The sequence below is a fragment of the Heterostelium album genome, assembly GCF_000004825.1.
Source record: "Heterostelium album PN500 unplaced genomic scaffold PPL_scaffold11, whole genome shotgun sequence".
NCBI lineage: Eukaryota > Evosea > Eumycetozoa > Acytosteliales > Acytosteliaceae > Heterostelium > Heterostelium album.
In genome coordinates this window covers 712,315-730,353 of record NW_008805073.1, presented here as the reverse complement: position 1 = coordinate 730,353, position 18,039 = coordinate 712,315, and the positions used below count along the sequence as shown (strand labels likewise).

Sequence of the window (18,039 nt, the reverse complement as noted above, 5' to 3'; positions counted from 1 at the left end):
AATCAACATCACAAAATGTAACATATAATAAGATTTTTATCAAATCAAAATGGTACAGTACTGATAATGATTATTCATTATTATTTGAACATGGTGAATAGAAAGCCTAGCATAACTAACCACTGGTTTTTGCCAAAAATTTATATCTATATGCATACAATATATTTATATATTTGATTAAGTGTGTGTGAATGTATATTTATATAACGCAATCATAAGTGATAACTCAATGAGTTTCATGTTTTGTTGTTCATTGTCACATTGTGTAGGGTGTTCTGATGAAACAGAAAAAATAAATTTTGTTTCATCAAAATTTCCAAACACATGTGTTTTGATTGCATTCCACATAAAGTAGTGCACATACCATACCGTAATTAAAAAAATCGATACGATTAGAGTAATAAAAAATATACATTCAATGAGTTAATATTAAATAAATACAAAGCAAATAGAAATTGTTGTCTGTTAAATTTTAGAAATAATTTATTATGAATGTTTTCATTGAAAAAAAAAAAACAAACGATCAACGTTTATTTGATCATATTTATCGATTAGAAATTAGAGATGTTTGATCTATCAGACTTTGCAAAGCTAACCAATTCAGACTCTGAAGATGAATCTGATAAATTAACGAATGAGCAACAATACGAAGAAAAACAAATAAATGTACATGATGAAGTAAGCTATCAAAAATCGAATCGATTATTTAGTCTTAGCTTAGTTAACTAACCATATATATATGTTAACGATATACTTTTAGATTTTGACGATTAGAGAATTTCACTTTAGTACAACGAACGCTGGTTATGTATGGCCATCTACTTTCTTTATCATCGATTATATTCTAAAACATAGCGAGCTATTCAAAGATAAGCGTATCATTGAATTGGGTTCTGGTACTGGTATACTTTCATTATTCTTAAAGGTAAGAACAACAACAAAAACTTTGTTTATACCAACTACACAGTGTATTATACTAATCAATCTTTTAGAAAAAAGGGTTTAATGTAACATCAAGTGATATAGATGAGAAAGATGTAACAGAGAACAATCAATACAATCAGAATTTAAATAATGTTAATTATGATCATATACCTCGTAAGTTGTTATCTATTCATTTTATATTAGATCTAATACATAAAATATTTATTATTAATACTCTTATTATTATTATTATCAAAAACAGATACATGGGGAGAGAAGTTTCCTGAAGATTTAAATAATTTCGATATAGTTATAGCAAGTGATATTATTTTATGTAAGTGATTGTGTTTTGTGAAACCACAAATATAAATGATCGTCGTTAATATTAATAAACTATTTGTTTTTTTAAATTTAGATGTTGCATATTTTGAAAAGCTAATGATTACACTCAGACAATTGATGGATAACAAACCTGGTGCATTTATGTTGATGTCTTACAAGAGAAAACTTTACAATTCAAAGAGATTCTTTGTACTGCTGACTGAAAATGATTTTGAATATGAAATGGTCGAATCAAAGACTTGGATCATAAGGAAATCACAACCAAACACAACAAAACGATCAAAAGAATCAATAGATAATATTGTTTTATAAAATATATCTTTTTTAATTGAACTGTTAACAGTAATTGTTTTATTATTTTTAATTTATTTGTTGTTTATTTTGTTACCATTACCAATTGATTTGTTAATCTCATATGACCCATTGGAGAGAGTTGATCTAGTTTCTTTGTTCTAATGTTGTAGCGGTAGAGCAGTGGAATGGTGTCGTCAATGTTGATGCCAAGGTAGTATATCAGCTGGCCACCGTCAAACAACGAACTGTTGTAAAATTGAATCTTACACTTTGACTTGCCTATTTGTTCGTCGGGCGAGATCATCTCCCAGTTGAGTGACTGTGTATCGAATCGCTCGGTTTGTTTGATGTCTCGTGAGGTGCAACGGTCTACACCACCCTCCATAGTAATGTATCGTGCGTCATACGTTACACTCGCCAGATAACGAGGTGTCTTCACCACACCCAATGTTGTCCAGGTGTCCTTCTCGGTGTCGTACATCTCAATGGACGATCGCTTCTCTTTCGAGGCGTAACCGTCGACCGCATAGATCAGCTTGGTTCCATTGTGGAATGCGTGGAAATAGGTACGACCAAACGCCATCGGCTTCAACGGTACAAACTTCTTGGCGAGCAAATCGAAACGATCCATTGACTTGGCAGCACCGCAGCCACCCAGCAAGTAGACGAAACGACGACCGTCATACACTGCACAGTGGCCGTATCGTCCAGTTGGCAACTTGACGTCGAGTATCTCCCATTGGTTTCTGAGGATGTCGTACTTACTGACAATGTCAGGAGACTCTTTTCCACCGAAACAATAGATGGTGTTGCTATTGTCGTAGATTGCGGCAAACTCTGACGTTGGCTTGGGCATTGGTGCCATAAACTTCCATTTATCACTCTGAATATCATACATTTCCAAGGTTCCTTCGCTGTGTTCACCACCTATCGAGTAGAGATAGTGCAGACGATGATTGATGGTCGAATCCTTACGTGTTAGTAGCTTACCAAACACTGGATTCTTCTTGGCTACAAGACCACCGCTACCGCTAAGTGACGATGGTTGTTTGGGTGGCGAGTAGTTTAGCGTTATGCTACTAGAGCTATGCGCCAAACCAACGATGTTTGGTTGGGAAGAAGAGATTGGTAGAAGAGGGACACCTGTGCTTCTGTTGGTTAGTTGCATCGACGATGCACTGGAACTGATGGACGACACCGATGAATTGGATGGCGTCTTCACGAGACCGGGTGGATTGAATCCGCTGCCATTGGAACCGTGGTAACTGATCGAGCTAGTCATAGTTCTCTGAATGATAGGTGGAGAAATAGAGGTTGGAGATGCTGGATTCAAATTTGGTGTTGAACTTGTCGATTGCGGTGGAGAATGAGCGATTGTCTTTCTTCTTCCTCCAGCCATATTGTGTGAACCGTCTGCAGACACTGAAATACTTGATCTGAGTGGACTGTTTGGTGCTTTTCTTTGTTGTTGTTGTTGCTGTTGTTGTTGATATAAATGTGGATATTGGAACTCTGGATCCCATTTCCATTCTATGTTTGTGATTAATTCGTTGAACATCTGGTTGGATTCATCCTCCAGCTTTCTAAGTTCGATGTGTTTCTTTAGCAGCGTAGTCGACATTCTATTGTACTTGGGATCTTGATAGACATAGTGAGTCTGTGGAGTGTATTCTACGCCACTGGAACTGTTGAGTGTAGATATGCTAGAGTTGCTCAGGTTGTCGTCGTCCTTGCCGCCAGTGCTCAGGAAGATCTGAACCAACTCCTTCTCTGTTGTTGAACGCTCCGTTATGAGATTCTGTGTGAATTGATTTGTATCTTTTATCAAATCGATGTTTGTAGTCATCTTTTGGACTAGATTGTTTAGGTGGATTCGTTGTTCATTCCAATCCTTATCGATCTGTCGCTCCAAGTAGTCTTTACGCTCCTGCAAGTGCTTTATCATTGAATCTATATCGTTGGTAATACGCTCTTTTGTCTCACGATGCATGTTGGTACCATCTACAATATGCTTCTCTATGACCTGCTTTTGCTTTAACAGTTTCAAGGGATACTGAGAGAGAACACCCAAGAGTGATTCAATCTCAGGAATCTTCCTGTCAGCTTCCCTTGGAATCTTTGCAAATTGGTGACCGTTGTGGTCGATGATACACTCTGTACAAATCAACTTTTGACACTCCTTGTTTGTGCAATAGAATTTGAATCGTTCATTGCTATGAAGTTGACATATCAATATCTTGTCGTCGATCTCCAAAGAAAGACGAGCCTGTTGCACAGCAAGAGGAGGTGGTTTTGATATTGGATTTGTAGTAGTTGTAGTGCTAGTGTGATTGGTGGTGGCGGCGGTGGTGGTACCGCTGATAGAAATTTTTGGTATCGATGTTATAGGTGTTGGATTTAGAATCTGTTGTTTTTGAGCGAGTTGAGATTTTATATTGGAAATGGATGAGGTGGTGTTGGTGGTGGTGGAAGTGGAAGTGGTGGTTGTGGATGTTACTGCTTGTGAACGAGGTGATCCTGATGTTGCTGCTGTAGAGGAATATGGAAGAGGTGTAGTTATCAACCGTTCGTATCGTGGTGAAATCGGTGTTTGAATATCACCAAATGTATCGTTGTCAGTGTAGTATCGGAGTAACTCCTCAATGGAACTGAGCGACGGTAGGTTGATAGTGGAATTTAAAAGCAGTGTTTGTTTGGTACAAACTGGACAATCGATATATGGTGATGACTCGGGATGAAACAGCTCCGATAGACATTTCAAACAAATGATATGACCACAATCCAGTGATTTTGGTTGTTGATAAATACAACTACATTTAGGACATCTTAATAATGAATCCATTGGTACTGACTTTACTAGCTATACTATTATTATTTTTGATAGAATAAAAATACCTATATATAGGGGTGTGAACAGCTGATTAAAAATTTTATTGCCTGGATTTGGAAATAAATTATTTATCTGAAAAAAAATTTATTTATATTGAAATATTAATATATGAAATTGTCATGTCAACTTTAAACTCTTTAATAAATATTTGGTTTACTATACATACAATGATCTATTGCCAATTGAAAATCAATTTTTTCCTTTGGAGGGAATAAAAAGGTAAATTGATGGTAAAAGATAACTTTGGATTGGATAAAAATTGGTGAAGAGAGTGGATAGTATGTAATAATGATATATTATTTGTTGATGATTCGAAATGTGGATGTGGATGATGATTTGATTTGGTTTGATTTGATATATGATATGGATTCTATATACTAATACTTGTTTTTGTTTTTTTTGTTCAATAAATATTGTTGTATAAAGATTTAAAAATATTATACTTTATATTAGTTTTGTAATATATTACTTACTATGATTGAAATAATTGTGTGGTACGCCAGATGACAATTTAATATTTAATAAATCAAATATTTTAAATTGGGTGGGTGGAAATGTAATGCAGTTTTAGATGTTAAGATTCTGATGAGTTTGATGATGTTGTTAATGATTATGATGTTGTAATAATGTTGTGTTGTTTTAGTGGTGATGGTGGTGGTGGTGGTGCCGGCTTTTGACTGTGACAGTCAGGTGAGGTTGGTTTTTGTGGTGGTGGTATATCCACAACTACCACATTAAAAAAAAGATAAAAACAACAAAAAATATAAAAACAAAACAAAACACAGATGAAAAAGGTAAGTAATGTAAAGTAAACCTACCAGAGAATAAACCAAGATAAATAAAAATGTTGTTGTTGTTGTGAAGTTGGTGTGAAGGTGCTAGTGAAGTGTGGTAGATAAATATTTACTACCTTAAGGTTAAAAAACAACAAAGTTATGATTTGGTTTGATTTGAATTGGTTGATTGATTGATTGATTTGTGACAGAATAGAATAACTAAGAATGAAATGAAATGAACAATTGTTCAAGTTGTTTGAAGAGAAGGAAGAACAAAAACAAGTATAACCATTTAAATCCAACTTCTTTTCATTCCGATCACCCTTTTTTAAACAAAAAAAACATCATAATCCTCAAGCTAAACAATCAATAAAAACAACAACATTATCTTTTTTGTTAAAGAATTTAAAAGAGATTCTCTTTGAAGAGTGATCGATTTGTGATAATGTTTAAATCATTTTATGTTGATGGTGGGTGTGTGTTTTTAAAAAATTGCAAATTAAATCTAGTATTGTTGGTTGATTGGTCAGTGTTTTAATCAAAAAAAGCAAAATAAAACTAAAAAACAAAAATAAAGCCTTTCAGATTTGAGTTTCAATCAAAATTGGTAATTTCAAAAATAGTGTGTAGCTATTAATAAACTGGTTCCAAAAGTTGAATCTTGATTATAGGCAAAGACCATTTTCAAAGTATGTAATTTTGTAGATTTGATTTGTTTTTATATTTTTATTTATTTTGTGTTGTTACATAAATGATAAGACTTCTTGGTCTGTCCAACTATAAATCAATCAATTTGTAATCCATTCAAATAGAAATAAATAATCATTAAAATTGATTTAAAAAAAACGATTGTTGTATTTTTTACTTTTTTTTCTTTTAATAAAAAAATATAGGATTGTTGGTTGGGTTTGTTTAGACTTTTAACAAAATTAATAAAATATTTGTATATATATTTTAGGTTGGTGGTATTTAGACAACAGATTCTGCATCCTTGTTGATGGTACTCTTTACTTTTAACAACATACTGGTCTTCCATGAATCCAAAGGACTAATTGTATTGAAATCATATACTGCATTGGTAAAGTTTTCAACATTATTTTGTCTACAAGCTTGAATAATATCCTATAGCAAGTGAATAAGGTTTCAAATTGATTAGTAACAAACCTAAAAAACTATCGAGTGTTGCGTAAAAGCTAAAACACTTACATCTAATAAACGAGCCTCTCTTGTGGCAGAGAAAGATGCTTGCATATCTTTATATCTTTGTAAAGCACGTTCACCTGATACCAAATCCTATTATATTGTATTTGATTAATATTATTGAGACTAAACTGTTGTTGTATAAAAACTTACATCAGATGCTAAATAACATAAACATGCTTTGAAGAAATATTCTTTACATCCATATTGAGTGAGATTGTTGTCTAGTGAAGCAGATGCAACACGCTCGTAAATCTCAATGGCTTTATCGTATCTCTCGAGTTGTGCAGAGAAGAGTGCAATCTTTAAGAGACATTGATGGGCGGCAACTGTAGAGTTTTCTCCCTCGAAAAAGTCGGCAGCGATCTGGTAGCTGGCGTTGGCCTGCTCGAGATCACCCTCTGCTTCGTAGAGCTCGGCAATCTCCTTTTGATGCTTGGCAGCAATCGAGAATCGACCTTCGTCGGTGTAGTACTCGATAGCAGCCTTCAAAGTGATGACTGCATCTGCAACATTACCCTTCTTGTAGCAGTTGGCTGCAGAGACATACGATGAAGCTGCATCGTGTTTGCTGTTTGCCTTCAAGTAGCATTCGGCTGCTCTTTGGAATGCTGCACCAGCTTGATCCCCTATATATAACATATTATCATTTAAACGAATCAATATCTACTAATAACAACGACAACAACGCAATCGATAATAAATTAAACCTACACTTCTTTGCCATTTTATACAAGTTTGCTGCCTTTGTGAAATCTGAAGCGGATTCCTCAAACTTTGCACCACTTCCACCGCTAAAGAAGCTCATGAATGAACTTCCCTTGACTCTCTTCTCAGCCTTATCCAAGAATTCCTTTGCTTTTACTTCGTCACTCATCTTCGTATTGTATATCTAATTAGTTTTGTTTTTTTTTTTTAAATAAGTTAGTTTTTTTTTATTTTGAATATAATATTTTTATTATTATTATTATTAATTATATTATTGCTACTATTGCTATTATGATTATGATGAATCAATCTACTAGATAATAAATAAAAACAATTCAAATGATCTTTGTCTTATTATTATGTTTATCGAAATATCTATTGCTTGTAATTCTTCTTTCTGTCCAAATATTTAATTAATCTTTTAAAATATATATACTCTGATATTATTAATACCACTTTTATTACTTTTGTTGATTAATTACTATTAATGATTGTTAGATTATGATTATATTATATTATTGTGATAATTTACAATTTAACTTTTTTTGAATAATAAAAAAAAGATATTAAATTTGAAAGTACTAGTTTTATGGTGTTTTTGTTTTTTTAATTTTTTTTTAAAAAAACGTGTAAATTAAAAATTAAAGATATAATATAACAAATAAATAAATAATAAAAACGATAATTTATGATTTTGAATAAAAAATAATAATTGAAAAATATTTATTTATTTGTTTTTTTTTTTTGATGTTGTTAATTAAAATTTTAAAAAATTAATTAGATTTTAGTGTGTGGGGTGTCTTCTTCTCAACCCCCCACCAGAAAATTCCAAACATCATCGTGAAATTGTTGTTTGTTTTTAATTTTTATTTTTTTTGCAAAATGAAAGAATCGTTGTATGTAACCACCTCATACTCCTTATACAACGACTCTTAAGCTAGCTGTATTTTCTTTATTTTCAATGAATAATTAATGTGATTTCTAAGTTCAATGACTCATTAATAAATGTATATCTGTGAATAACTAACTTAATTATCTACATATATATATAGGACTAGTATGATTGATTATTAATCATCAACAATCTTTTTTTTATTGTTTGTTTTATTTTGTTTGTAAAAATTTGTTTTTTTTTTTTTTTTTTTTTAAAAATTTAACAATTAGTTTAGTTTGAACCACCACCAGAGTTGATATGATCCAATAGTTTCTCAAGGATATCGTGTAGACTTACGACACCGACAAGTTTACGATCGTTGTTTACCATATAGACACGATGGATCTTTGCAGCGGCCATTCTGGTCATCAACTTTCGGAGTGATTCGTCTTTGGTGCAGCAAATCGATGGGTTTACAGCTTTGTAATCTTGTTGTCTCACCTTTGAGATGAATTCGCCCACCGAAAGATAGAGATTCTCAAAGATTCTAGTTTCATTCAACAGTTCCTTAAGATCACGTGCACTAATATTTGCAAGTATCTGTTGTTTTTCATCTACCACAGCAATACCAGTAACTCTCTAGAAGTAAATAAATAAATGAATATTAAAACTTATTAATAAATAAATTTAGTTTTTAAAACAACACCATTAAAGTTATAATTACCTTTTCAGTCATTAGTTGGAATGCTTCCAATGCTCTCTTGTGTGAGTTTATAGTTACAACTGGTTTTTCAGCGAATCCGAGTTCCGCCAGAGATTTGTCGGTCCACGAGCCAAGTTCATCGAGATGTTTAGCTAAAAATGTGAGAATAGCAGATTGCGTCACAAGATTGATAATTTTAGGACCAGTTTCACTTGGTGATGTATCATTGCATATAATTGGTACTCTGTGAAGTTTGTTCTTTGACATCACTGTTATTGCTTCCAACAATGATGCTCCTTTAATTACAGGAACAAATGGATTTCCTTCTGATAGATCTAATATGTTTTTATTTTTTTTTGGTTAGTTTTTTTAAAAACTAGAATCTTGAATAAACTTACCAGTTACATAAGATGCATATGTATGACTAAAAAGATCTTCCCTTTCAAGGAAAGAATAGTAATCATTTCCTAAAAGATCGGTATGATTTATTATCTGAATGACACAACAAACAATATCAACAAAATCCACCAATCCAATTGGATTATTCCTTTCATTTAGAACTGGAGCTGACAATATATTGTTTTTAGAAAGAATCTATTTTTATATTATTATTTATTAAATTATTTATTATTATTAGTATTTTTTTAATTAATATATATTTTTTTCTTAAAGACTTACTTCAAAAACTTTAGGTAAACTATCTGTATTTCTTACTGTGATCATATCTTCAGATTTTGGGGGTAGATTCTCAACGAGAAAACCTGATAATAATTTGAAAGCCATTTCAATTATTTTAATTAATTATATTTATATGTATAGAATACGAAATTACAAAATTATTAAGATATATTAACAAAACTAATAGTTTTATTTAAACAATTAAATTAAAAAAATTTAAAACAATTTGTTTATTTGAAAATTCATATTCCTGTCTGGTCTTAAGACTCAACACTATTTGTTAACTTTTTAGGACTAAACAGATGATATAGGTCTTAGCAATCTTGATTTGCTTGGTTGTTTTTTAAAGGTGTCTGAGAAACCAGACTTTATTCAATAAAAGATCTTTTTTTTTTTTTACCATAAAAGGGTGTTTTTAAAAAATCAACACACAAAAAATTTCCAACAAAGAAAATTATTTTTTATTTTTTTCTTTAAAACAAATGTTTGAATCTTTAGTTAGTTAGTAAAATGATCATTCTTCTTCCTTTTTAATTAATTTTTCTTAAAAATATTTGTAAAGAATAATATAGAATTGAAATATTATTTTAAAAATTAATTGATTTTTTTTTTATACAAAAAATTGTACAATTTTTTAACATTTTTACAAGATAGAATTTTATTTACATAATCTTAATTATTAAAAATATTCTTTTTAATTTTACATAAAATATTTGAATTTGATTGATACTATTATTTTAATCTTTTTCTGGTTGGTTCTTTGATGATTCGTCTTGGAGATCCCAACCTGTTGAATATGAAGCGATAGTACCAACAAAACTTGGATCCATGTATAATTCCATTTCTTCATCGTCTTTGAATGATGGAATATTAGAATCGTCATTTTTTATTTCTTCAATTATAGACGAAGTGGCAGATTCTTCCAAATCGGAGCTGGAAATATTGGATATATCATTTACTTCTATATCTATTGGATTTTCCTGATCTGTTTGTTGGGCATCGATTGGAGTATCCATATCTTGAATTCTGATTCAATTTTTTATTTTTTTTTGGAAAAAAAAAGATAGATATTATAATTTGGAAAGAAATTAATTTAGATATATGTAATCAAAAAAAAAGACAAATGGTTAATTTAGAATTTTTGTATTTTTTTTGATATTTTTATTTAAATTAATAAATAAAAAGAAAAGATATACTTATTAAGAAAAGTCACCTTGAAAAGTGTATTTTTCTCACTGATAAAAGGGTGGTAATATATTCATTGTGTTTGAAGTCCTAGAAATGAAAATTAATATGAGTTAGTACTCTATTTCAATTCACCACTAAATAACCCCACATAAGACAATGATGATCAAAATGTGTTAATTTATAGAATGTGAAGGAAGTCCTAGAAATGAAAATTAATGAGAGAGAGTATCATTATTTTAATTTATAAATAAAAAAGTGTATTTAGTTGATTACCACACTATTATTCTTTTATTTAATTTAATTTTTATTATTAGTTTTAATTTAGCTTTAAATTGAGTACCACATTTTAATCGGTGTTACTTAATTTTGAAAGTAATCAGATGATACATTGGTATAATAAAAACATCAAATATTTGATTGTAAACATCTCAATAAAACATAAGCAAAGAAAATATATAAAATTATTTAAAAATAGTAAAAAAGCCTTTTCTCTTAGTTGATTTCTGATTGGCGTCTATTAAGATTTAAGATATATTCTTTTTAATATTTTTAAAAACAATCTAGATTGATATTTTATTATATTGTTTTAATTATTAATAAAATGACATTCTACTTTTTTATGTTTATTCGCATTTTTGATCATCACTATCTCTTCCACTATGCTCACTATCTTTTCTTTTTCTATCTCTTTCTCTCCACTTCGAGTTGTCACTATCTTTGTCTCGGTCTCTATTTCTATCTGTTTCTCTGTGTCTATCCATACCTTTTTCTCTTTCTTTATCTTTCTCTCTATATCTACTTCTATTATCGCTTGTCTTTTCTTTGTCTCGTTTTCTCTCTTTCTCTTTCTCTTTATCTTTATCCTTCTCTCTTTCTCTGTCTCTCTTTTTTTCTTTTTCTTTCTCTTTTTCTTTCTCTTTTTCTTTCTCTTTTACTTTCTCTTTATCTTTTTGTGATTCTTTGTTATCTGTTGATTGATCTGACTGATCTAAAGGTTTATCCATTGGAACTGTAATTATAATATCATCATAGAAATGCTTTGATGAACTTGATGCAAATGGTTGTGCCATTGTCTTAATATTTATATGATTCTCGGCAGACGAATTTGTAGACACAATAAAGTCGTTGTGCATATTGAATATAGTATTATGAACGGTCTGATTATTATGAATGTCATCGTGATCATAATCAACCGGTTGTGTAGCATCATCATTATAATCCATTGGTTGTGTCGCTGCTGCATTATCTTCATCCACTTCTTCATCGTCGTCATAATTAACATTAGAACCATCATTAAAATCATCATTGAAACTAGAGAAATTAAATCCAAATCCAAATCCACCAAGTTGACTACTACTACTACTGTTGCTATTATTACTATTACTAGTTATTGAACTGATAGGTTGTGACATCATACGATCCATTATCTTATTGCTGTTGTTGTTGTTTGTGTTTGGCTGATAGTTGTCACGATTTGCTTTTGATGTTGATTTGGGACGCACTGTTGGTGGCAGCAATGAAACGATCGGTTGGATCGTTTGTGAATCGATGGTCGATTCGAAACTCTCGAATTCCGATGCACCTTTCAGCCATTCTTCATGCCACGCATCAGGCTCAAAGTCTGGATATTTCACTTTGGTCGGTGGGATCACCTTGGGTCGTTTCAACTTGACCTTCTTGCTGACACCATCTTCCTTCTTTTGCTCGTAGGTCCGAATTGCCATTGCCATCTCTTCATCGTATTTCTTTTTCTTTTTCAATATCTTTTTGTATTCCTTCTCCTCTATCTCTTGTTCTTTAACGTTGAACACTTTGACACGTTCCTTGACCAATGTTTGTTTGGTGAGGACGGCACTGTTCTTGCGAGTGATACTGCTGTCAGTTCCAATGACAGGAATGTCGTAGCCAAAGTACTGTCGACAGTAGTAGATATTGGTGTTGTACTCCAAGAGTGGATCTGAAATGTCATCGATGACAACATTCACCGGCATGAGCATTCCACGTGCTACCACGCGGATATGATAGATTCCAAGAGTGGAGTCGCTCGTCGCCAGAGTCTGGAGCTGTGCCGACTTTGATTTGGTACGGAGCATCTCCATCACCGCAGACTCCTCGAAATGTGGTGCTAGATAATCGAGAATCTCATTCATCGTAAGTGATCCAACACGTTTGAGCAGCTCTACGATCGTGGAGAACAACAGGTTGTTGTGATGCGCCAGTTCCTTTGGGTCGAAAGGCAATGTGTGAATCAACTGCAAATACTTTGGCAACTGTTTCAACTTGATAGTCGTTTTCTTTGTAGAGGGATTAGCTGCATAGTTTGTCAGATTTCTTTTGTCAACAGTCCTGTTTAGATATTCAATTTGCAATCGTGTTCGGTAGATGTTGTGTTGCGTGAGAGTGTGATGGTGAGAGGGTTGTTCGGCCGACTGGAACTGTCGGTATTTGACATGATATCGCGTGGAAACAATGTCACCAACCCGGTTCATTTGTAAAAGTGTCAAAAAAGTTGGATGTGTCTGTAGAGTGGTCACACCAACGAGTGGTTCGTCGCGGAACGGATTCTGTGGAATCGAATCGTCGCCCGACTTTAGCGCGCCAAAGCACGGCACCGCCACGAACGGAACACCAGTGGCTACCGGTACGTGGTGTGTATTTACAGTGGAGTGTTGCTGGTTCATCAAGTAGCTGAATGGTTTATCCAAGTAGAACTGTGTCTTCAGGTCAAAGTCGGAATGGTCGACAACGGAGCGCGGTCTAAAGTCGAGGTGCGGCAACTGCAGTTGCTGAGGAAACGGCTTGTGACCAAACTGCAAAAACGTAACGAAACCAGTGATATTCGAATGAATTACCAAGAGATTGATGTTGTCGAGCAGCTGGTGGTGAACGATATGACTGATATTCATGGGATGTGGCGGCTGCAACTCAAAGAACTTCCAGACAACCAGTGGTTTCTCAAAGTAGCGAATGTCAAACAGCAGCACGTGACTCACCGTTGTAACGACCATCTGGAAGTGATCCAACATCAAGAAACCAGTCAACAAACCGTAGGAAAGATGATTCATTAACAATCTACACTGAACGGTTTCCGTTGTTCCACCATAGACTTCGACCGCTATCAACTCTGTAGGACAAGCAATATAGCAGTGAATTCCAGTATCTCTTGACAGTCTAAGTTTCTTCCATTCTCCAATTCTCAATGATTCATGGTCACCTCCTGATTTTAATAATAACTTTAAATATTTATTATAATCACTAAGATAAGATTAATTATATTAGTAAACAAAAGCCTATACCAATATCTTAATATACAAATATTTTAAACTAATTACATACTGTTTAGCTTGATAGTTTAATGATAATAAACTACCATCTGAAAGTAATACATAAGCAATCTCAAGAGATCTACTAGATATACAGACATCAGATACTATATCTTTAAAAGTTGTCTTATTGATAAATTCTAAAGATGAATTCTTTATAGCTTCATCTTTACTTTGAAAACTATTATTATTATTATTATTATTGTCATTATTATAACGAAGATAAAAGAAATATACAGAATATAAAGTTCTAAAATAAATTAAATAAATATCTAAAAAACAAATAAATATCCATTATTAATATTAATAATTAATATTAGTTTAATATAATTGTGTTTGTTAATAACTTACATTTTGAGTATTTATAATAATCTATATTCAAAATAGTTTGTGGTTGATTATAATAATGTAATGCATGTTGATCGTATTGATATTTCAATGGGAAAACACCATTGTCTTTAGATATCAAAGAGTGTAGTGTGAGTACATTCATATTGCTACCAGATGCAAACACCAACAGTTTATCTTTAATATTCAACATTGTATTGCCATAGTTAAATGATGTCCTATCCTGTTGTAAACTAATAGATCTACTCTTTTCCTCTTCCTTCAATATCGATTGTAACAAACCCGCTGGTACTCCTTCTTGTTCTAATATCTTATTTTTATATATTATTTTATCATTTATATTATTATTTGTTGTTGTTGTTGTTGTTGTTGTTGTTGTTGTTATATTATCATTTATATTATTATTATTATTATTACTATTATTATTAATATTATTATTGAAATGTTCTTCAAACCAAAGTGGTGAAATGTAATTGTTTATAGATAGTGGATATGGTCTAGTGAGTAGTTTCAATCGTATTTCATTCTTGAACTTAATGAGTGGTTGGAAGGAAGAGAGTGCACCGTCGATGTAAAGGTTGTTACTGCACTGTGGAAAACAACTTGGAAAGTCAAAGAGAGTGTTGTTGGTATCGTCATTGACATTGGCATCGTTGTTATTACTACTTATACTATTGCTATTATTATTTCTATTGGTAGATCTTGATGATGATGATGTTGTTGTTGTTGATGGGGATGTTGATGATGTTGTCGTTGTTGTTGTTGTTGTTGTCGGTTTACAAACATAGTTATTACGATGATTAGTTCTAAGAAATGGTGTCATCTCTGATGGATTCGATGATGCCAACTGACGAATATTCTGTTTCACTGATTTTTCATCTTCAAATCCATAGAATATATCTTCTTTGTTGAGATTAACACCAAAACCACTGCCACTGCCTGATCTATAGTCATAAAAACTATTTCTAATATCTCTTTTCAAATCAAACTGCGAATAATTTGTTGTTGTTGTTGTTGTTGTTGTTGTTTTATAATTTTCAACTGACTCTTCATCATCTTTTTTCCTGCTGCTACTATTACCGCTACTACTATGACGTCTACTACTACTGCTGCTACCTCCACGACTACTACCACTGCTACTGCAACTATTACTGATATCAGAGGTACTACTTCTTCTATGACTGTGTGTATTATTTTTATTGTTATTGTCGTTGATTTTAAAACGTAATTTTTCAGAATGAAGAGACTTTGCTTTCTTTCTGCTCTCTTCTATATCAGTTGTTTTTCCATTGTTATAGTTTGTATTTTTTCGTTTATGATTACTACTGTTACTCATTGTATTACAGTGCACTTTACTCTGTAAACATCTTCATACCCCTAACAATGAAAGGTTTTAATAAAAAGAGAGATAATCTAACAATAATTCAAAAAAAAAAAAAAAAACGAAAAAGACGAGGGTTCTTGGAAAATCATTTTTGGGTGGTTATTTACCAACAGTCAAAGACAATTTTTTTATTTTATAACTTATTATTATTATTATTATTCGAAATAAAAATATACTATTCATTTTGTATTTCAGGCTCATCATCGCCAATAATGAGATCTTCTAATCTTAGGTTTGCATTGCCTGTTTCTTCTTGTACTCTCTGTAGTAGTGAATCAAAGGTGTCAAAGTCTGTTTCGTTTGCACCTGAAAAGATGGCGGTACATTCACTACATATAAGAACATCTACTCCGGTAATAATTTTATTTAAATATCGACTGCCTTCATTACAGGAAGGGCACATCGAACCATCTTTTGATTGAATACTTATTATTAAGTTTGCAAACTTATTATTAACTGTATCAACATTCTGCATATCTTATTAAATATTTAAAAAAAAAAAAAAAAAATGAAAACTAAACTGATCATTCTACTTAAATGTTTTTCTTGAGGGAAATAAGTCAAGAAAAAAATAGGAAAGTAATAATAGATATAAATTTAAATATACAATGTGTTAGTTTGTTTATTTATTGATCGATTCAACTTTTAGCTTCAGGTTCATCATATTCTTAAATTAGCATAAGATTCTGATACTTAGAAATTTTACGTAAAATCATTTTATTTTGTGTTTATAATATTTTTTTCATTTATTGTTAAATTCTGGACTATTATTTTAATTATTAATATTATTAGCATTATTAATATTGTTGTTGTTATTGTTATTATTATTAATGTTGGAGTTGTATTCTGGACTATAATAAATATTATCATTATTATTATTATTATTATTATTATTATTATTATTATTATTATTATTATTATTATTATTATTATTATTATTATTATTATTATTATTATTATTATTATTATTATTATTATTATTATTATTATTATTATTTTGGATGTTTAGAATTATGATTTTATTGTTATTTTCATTCGTGGGATTTTGAGTTGGATTCAACAGACCATAATGATAAGCATTGTTTTCTTTGTTAAAGTTATTTTCATTGTTGTCCACAATTTTCCATTCATATGTGTTTTCTAATGAAGGAATTGTATTGAATGAATGGCCTTTTGATTCATATCTAACAAAAACTCTTATATCCTGTAAATCTAAAATGGTCCTTGGCAATACAAAGTATGCTCTTGTATTACTGTCATGACATATCGAGGATTGACCAACTCGATAAACTATAAGATTGTCGCTATTTACAAAGAAAATAGTCATCATGTTGGTACGGCCCATCTTTAATCTATCGACTTTGAGCATGATTAAAGTTTCGCCTTTCTTTGCTTCGATATCCTTTGATTGTTTCTTCTGTTGCAATTGCAATTGCTCGGGAAGCACTGAGATTTCCTTTAGTTTGAAAATGGTTGGATATGGCAGACTCTTGGTGGTGTTATGGAAATCGATAAGCTCGCTGGTGGTTTCCTGGCAGATCTGACTAAAATTGAATTCACTATCGAATTTCAAGAGTGTGAAAATCACTTGGATCTCTGAATAGGCTGCATCTTTCCGGTCGAATGTTATCCTCATCTTGACTTCTCCACTGGCCGGCACATATGAGCTATCATCTGTAAGAATAAAGGCCGAGGGTGATTCACACTTTACCATTGCCAAAACCTTCAACCTCGATGGATTTTCCTTTCCTGAAACCAACAATTTAAATGAACCACAACCATGTTGAATAACTAATTTGGTATATTTCAATATCTGCATTGTAAGTGGTTTCTCACTATCTTCACTCACTCTAATTAAATTTGATTTCGATTTTGAATTTTTTCCTTTCTTTTTTGATTTACTGTTGTTGGAAGGTATGATTGGTGGTGAAGATATTGAATAATTATTAAAGGTTGGTGATAAATAGGTAGAAGTGGAAGAACTTGAATTGGAAAGGGTTGTTGGTGAGGTTGTTTCAATCATTTGGTAGTCATTATTATTTTGGTGTTGATGTTGTTGATGTTGGTGTTGTTGTAGGTCATCTTGTTGGCTGGGAAAAGAATATGTACACCAAGTCTCGGGTAGTTCCATGTCGAAATCAGTCGGACCGGAATGTTGGAGTTGTTGTTGATGAGGTAGGTTTGTAAAAGTGGATTGGTGGAGATGATGTTGATGTTGCTCAATTTGTTGTTGGTTACTATTCCAAGGGGATGGAATTAATGGATTTTGTTGAGAGTCATTGTTGTTATTGTTGGTAATAGAATATTGATGGTGAAGTTGATGTTGTTGTTGTGAATTTTCACAATTATCTTCCATTAAATAATTTATATTTAATTTTAATTTTTTTTAATTTTTTTTTAATATCTA

At 31.7% G+C, this 18,039-nt stretch overlaps 9 protein-coding genes across 9 annotated transcripts; 1 reads left to right on the top strand and 8 right to left on the bottom strand.

Annotated features, from left to right (window-relative positions):
• Positions 1 to 564: 564 nt before the first annotated feature.
• PPL_09670 (putative methyltransferase) lies at positions 565 to 1,578 on the top strand (the record flags this gene model as incomplete). Its single annotated transcript, XM_020580463.1, has 5 exons — positions 565 to 678; positions 761 to 925; positions 993 to 1,098; positions 1,187 to 1,258; positions 1,340 to 1,578. 5 exons carry the CDS (start codon positions 565 to 567, stop codon positions 1,576 to 1,578), a joined length of 696 nt encoding a protein of 231 aa, XP_020429050.1.
• A 64-nt stretch (positions 1,579 to 1,642) lies between these two features.
• PPL_09669 (RING zinc finger-containing protein) lies at positions 1,643 to 4,402 on the bottom strand (the record flags this gene model as incomplete). The annotated part of the gene is made up of 3 exons (XM_020580462.1): positions 1,643 to 1,805; positions 2,040 to 2,372; positions 2,457 to 4,402. The coding sequence occupies 3 exons, from the start codon at positions 4,400 to 4,402 to the stop codon at positions 1,643 to 1,645; spliced, it is 2,442 nt and encodes an 813-aa protein (XP_020429049.1).
• A 1,793-nt stretch (positions 4,403 to 6,195) lies between these two features.
• Positions 6,196 to 7,303, bottom strand: snpA (soluble NSF attachment family protein; the record flags this gene model as incomplete). The annotated part of the gene is made up of 4 exons (XM_020580461.1): positions 6,196 to 6,348; positions 6,433 to 6,519; positions 6,580 to 7,055; positions 7,141 to 7,303. The coding sequence occupies 4 exons, from the start codon at positions 7,301 to 7,303 to the stop codon at positions 6,196 to 6,198; spliced, it is 879 nt and encodes a 292-aa protein (XP_020429048.1).
• Positions 7,304 to 8,299: 996 nt separating this feature from the next.
• Positions 8,300 to 9,494, bottom strand: PPL_09667 (uncharacterized protein; the record flags this gene model as incomplete). Its single annotated transcript, XM_020580460.1, has 4 exons — positions 8,300 to 8,647; positions 8,733 to 9,046; positions 9,110 to 9,305; positions 9,390 to 9,494. The coding sequence occupies 4 exons, from the start codon at positions 9,492 to 9,494 to the stop codon at positions 8,300 to 8,302; spliced, it is 963 nt and encodes a 320-aa protein (XP_020429047.1).
• A 632-nt stretch (positions 9,495 to 10,126) lies between these two features.
• On the bottom strand, positions 10,127 to 10,405 carry PPL_09666 (uncharacterized protein; the record flags this gene model as incomplete). The annotated part of the gene is made up of 1 exon (XM_020580459.1): positions 10,127 to 10,405. The coding sequence occupies one exon, from the start codon at positions 10,403 to 10,405 to the stop codon at positions 10,127 to 10,129; it is 279 nt and encodes a 92-aa protein (XP_020429046.1).
• A 795-nt stretch (positions 10,406 to 11,200) lies between these two features.
• PPL_09665 (YEATS family protein) lies at positions 11,201 to 12,574 on the bottom strand (the record flags this gene model as incomplete). The annotated part of the gene is made up of 1 exon (XM_020580458.1): positions 11,201 to 12,574. One exon carries the CDS (start codon positions 12,572 to 12,574, stop codon positions 11,201 to 11,203), a length of 1,374 nt encoding a protein of 457 aa, XP_020429045.1.
• Positions 12,575 to 13,334: 760 nt separating this feature from the next.
• PPL_09664 (uncharacterized protein) lies at positions 13,335 to 15,584 on the bottom strand (the record flags this gene model as incomplete). The annotated part of the gene is made up of 4 exons (XM_020580457.1): positions 13,335 to 13,472; positions 13,571 to 13,832; positions 13,914 to 14,172; positions 14,252 to 15,584. The coding sequence occupies 4 exons, from the start codon at positions 15,582 to 15,584 to the stop codon at positions 13,335 to 13,337; spliced, it is 1,992 nt and encodes a 663-aa protein (XP_020429044.1).
• Positions 15,585 to 15,807: 223 nt separating this feature from the next.
• Positions 15,808 to 16,348, bottom strand: PPL_09663 (uncharacterized protein; the record flags this gene model as incomplete). The annotated part of the gene is made up of 2 exons (XM_020580456.1): positions 15,808 to 16,109; positions 16,339 to 16,348. The coding sequence occupies 2 exons, from the start codon at positions 16,346 to 16,348 to the stop codon at positions 15,808 to 15,810; spliced, it is 312 nt and encodes a 103-aa protein (XP_020429043.1).
• Positions 16,349 to 16,404: 56 nt separating this feature from the next.
• Positions 16,405 to 17,988, bottom strand: PPL_09662 (uncharacterized protein; the record flags this gene model as incomplete). The annotated part of the gene is made up of 1 exon (XM_020580455.1): positions 16,405 to 17,988. The coding sequence occupies one exon, from the start codon at positions 17,986 to 17,988 to the stop codon at positions 16,405 to 16,407; it is 1,584 nt and encodes a 527-aa protein (XP_020429042.1).
• Between the last annotated feature and the right edge of the window lie 51 nt (positions 17,989 to 18,039).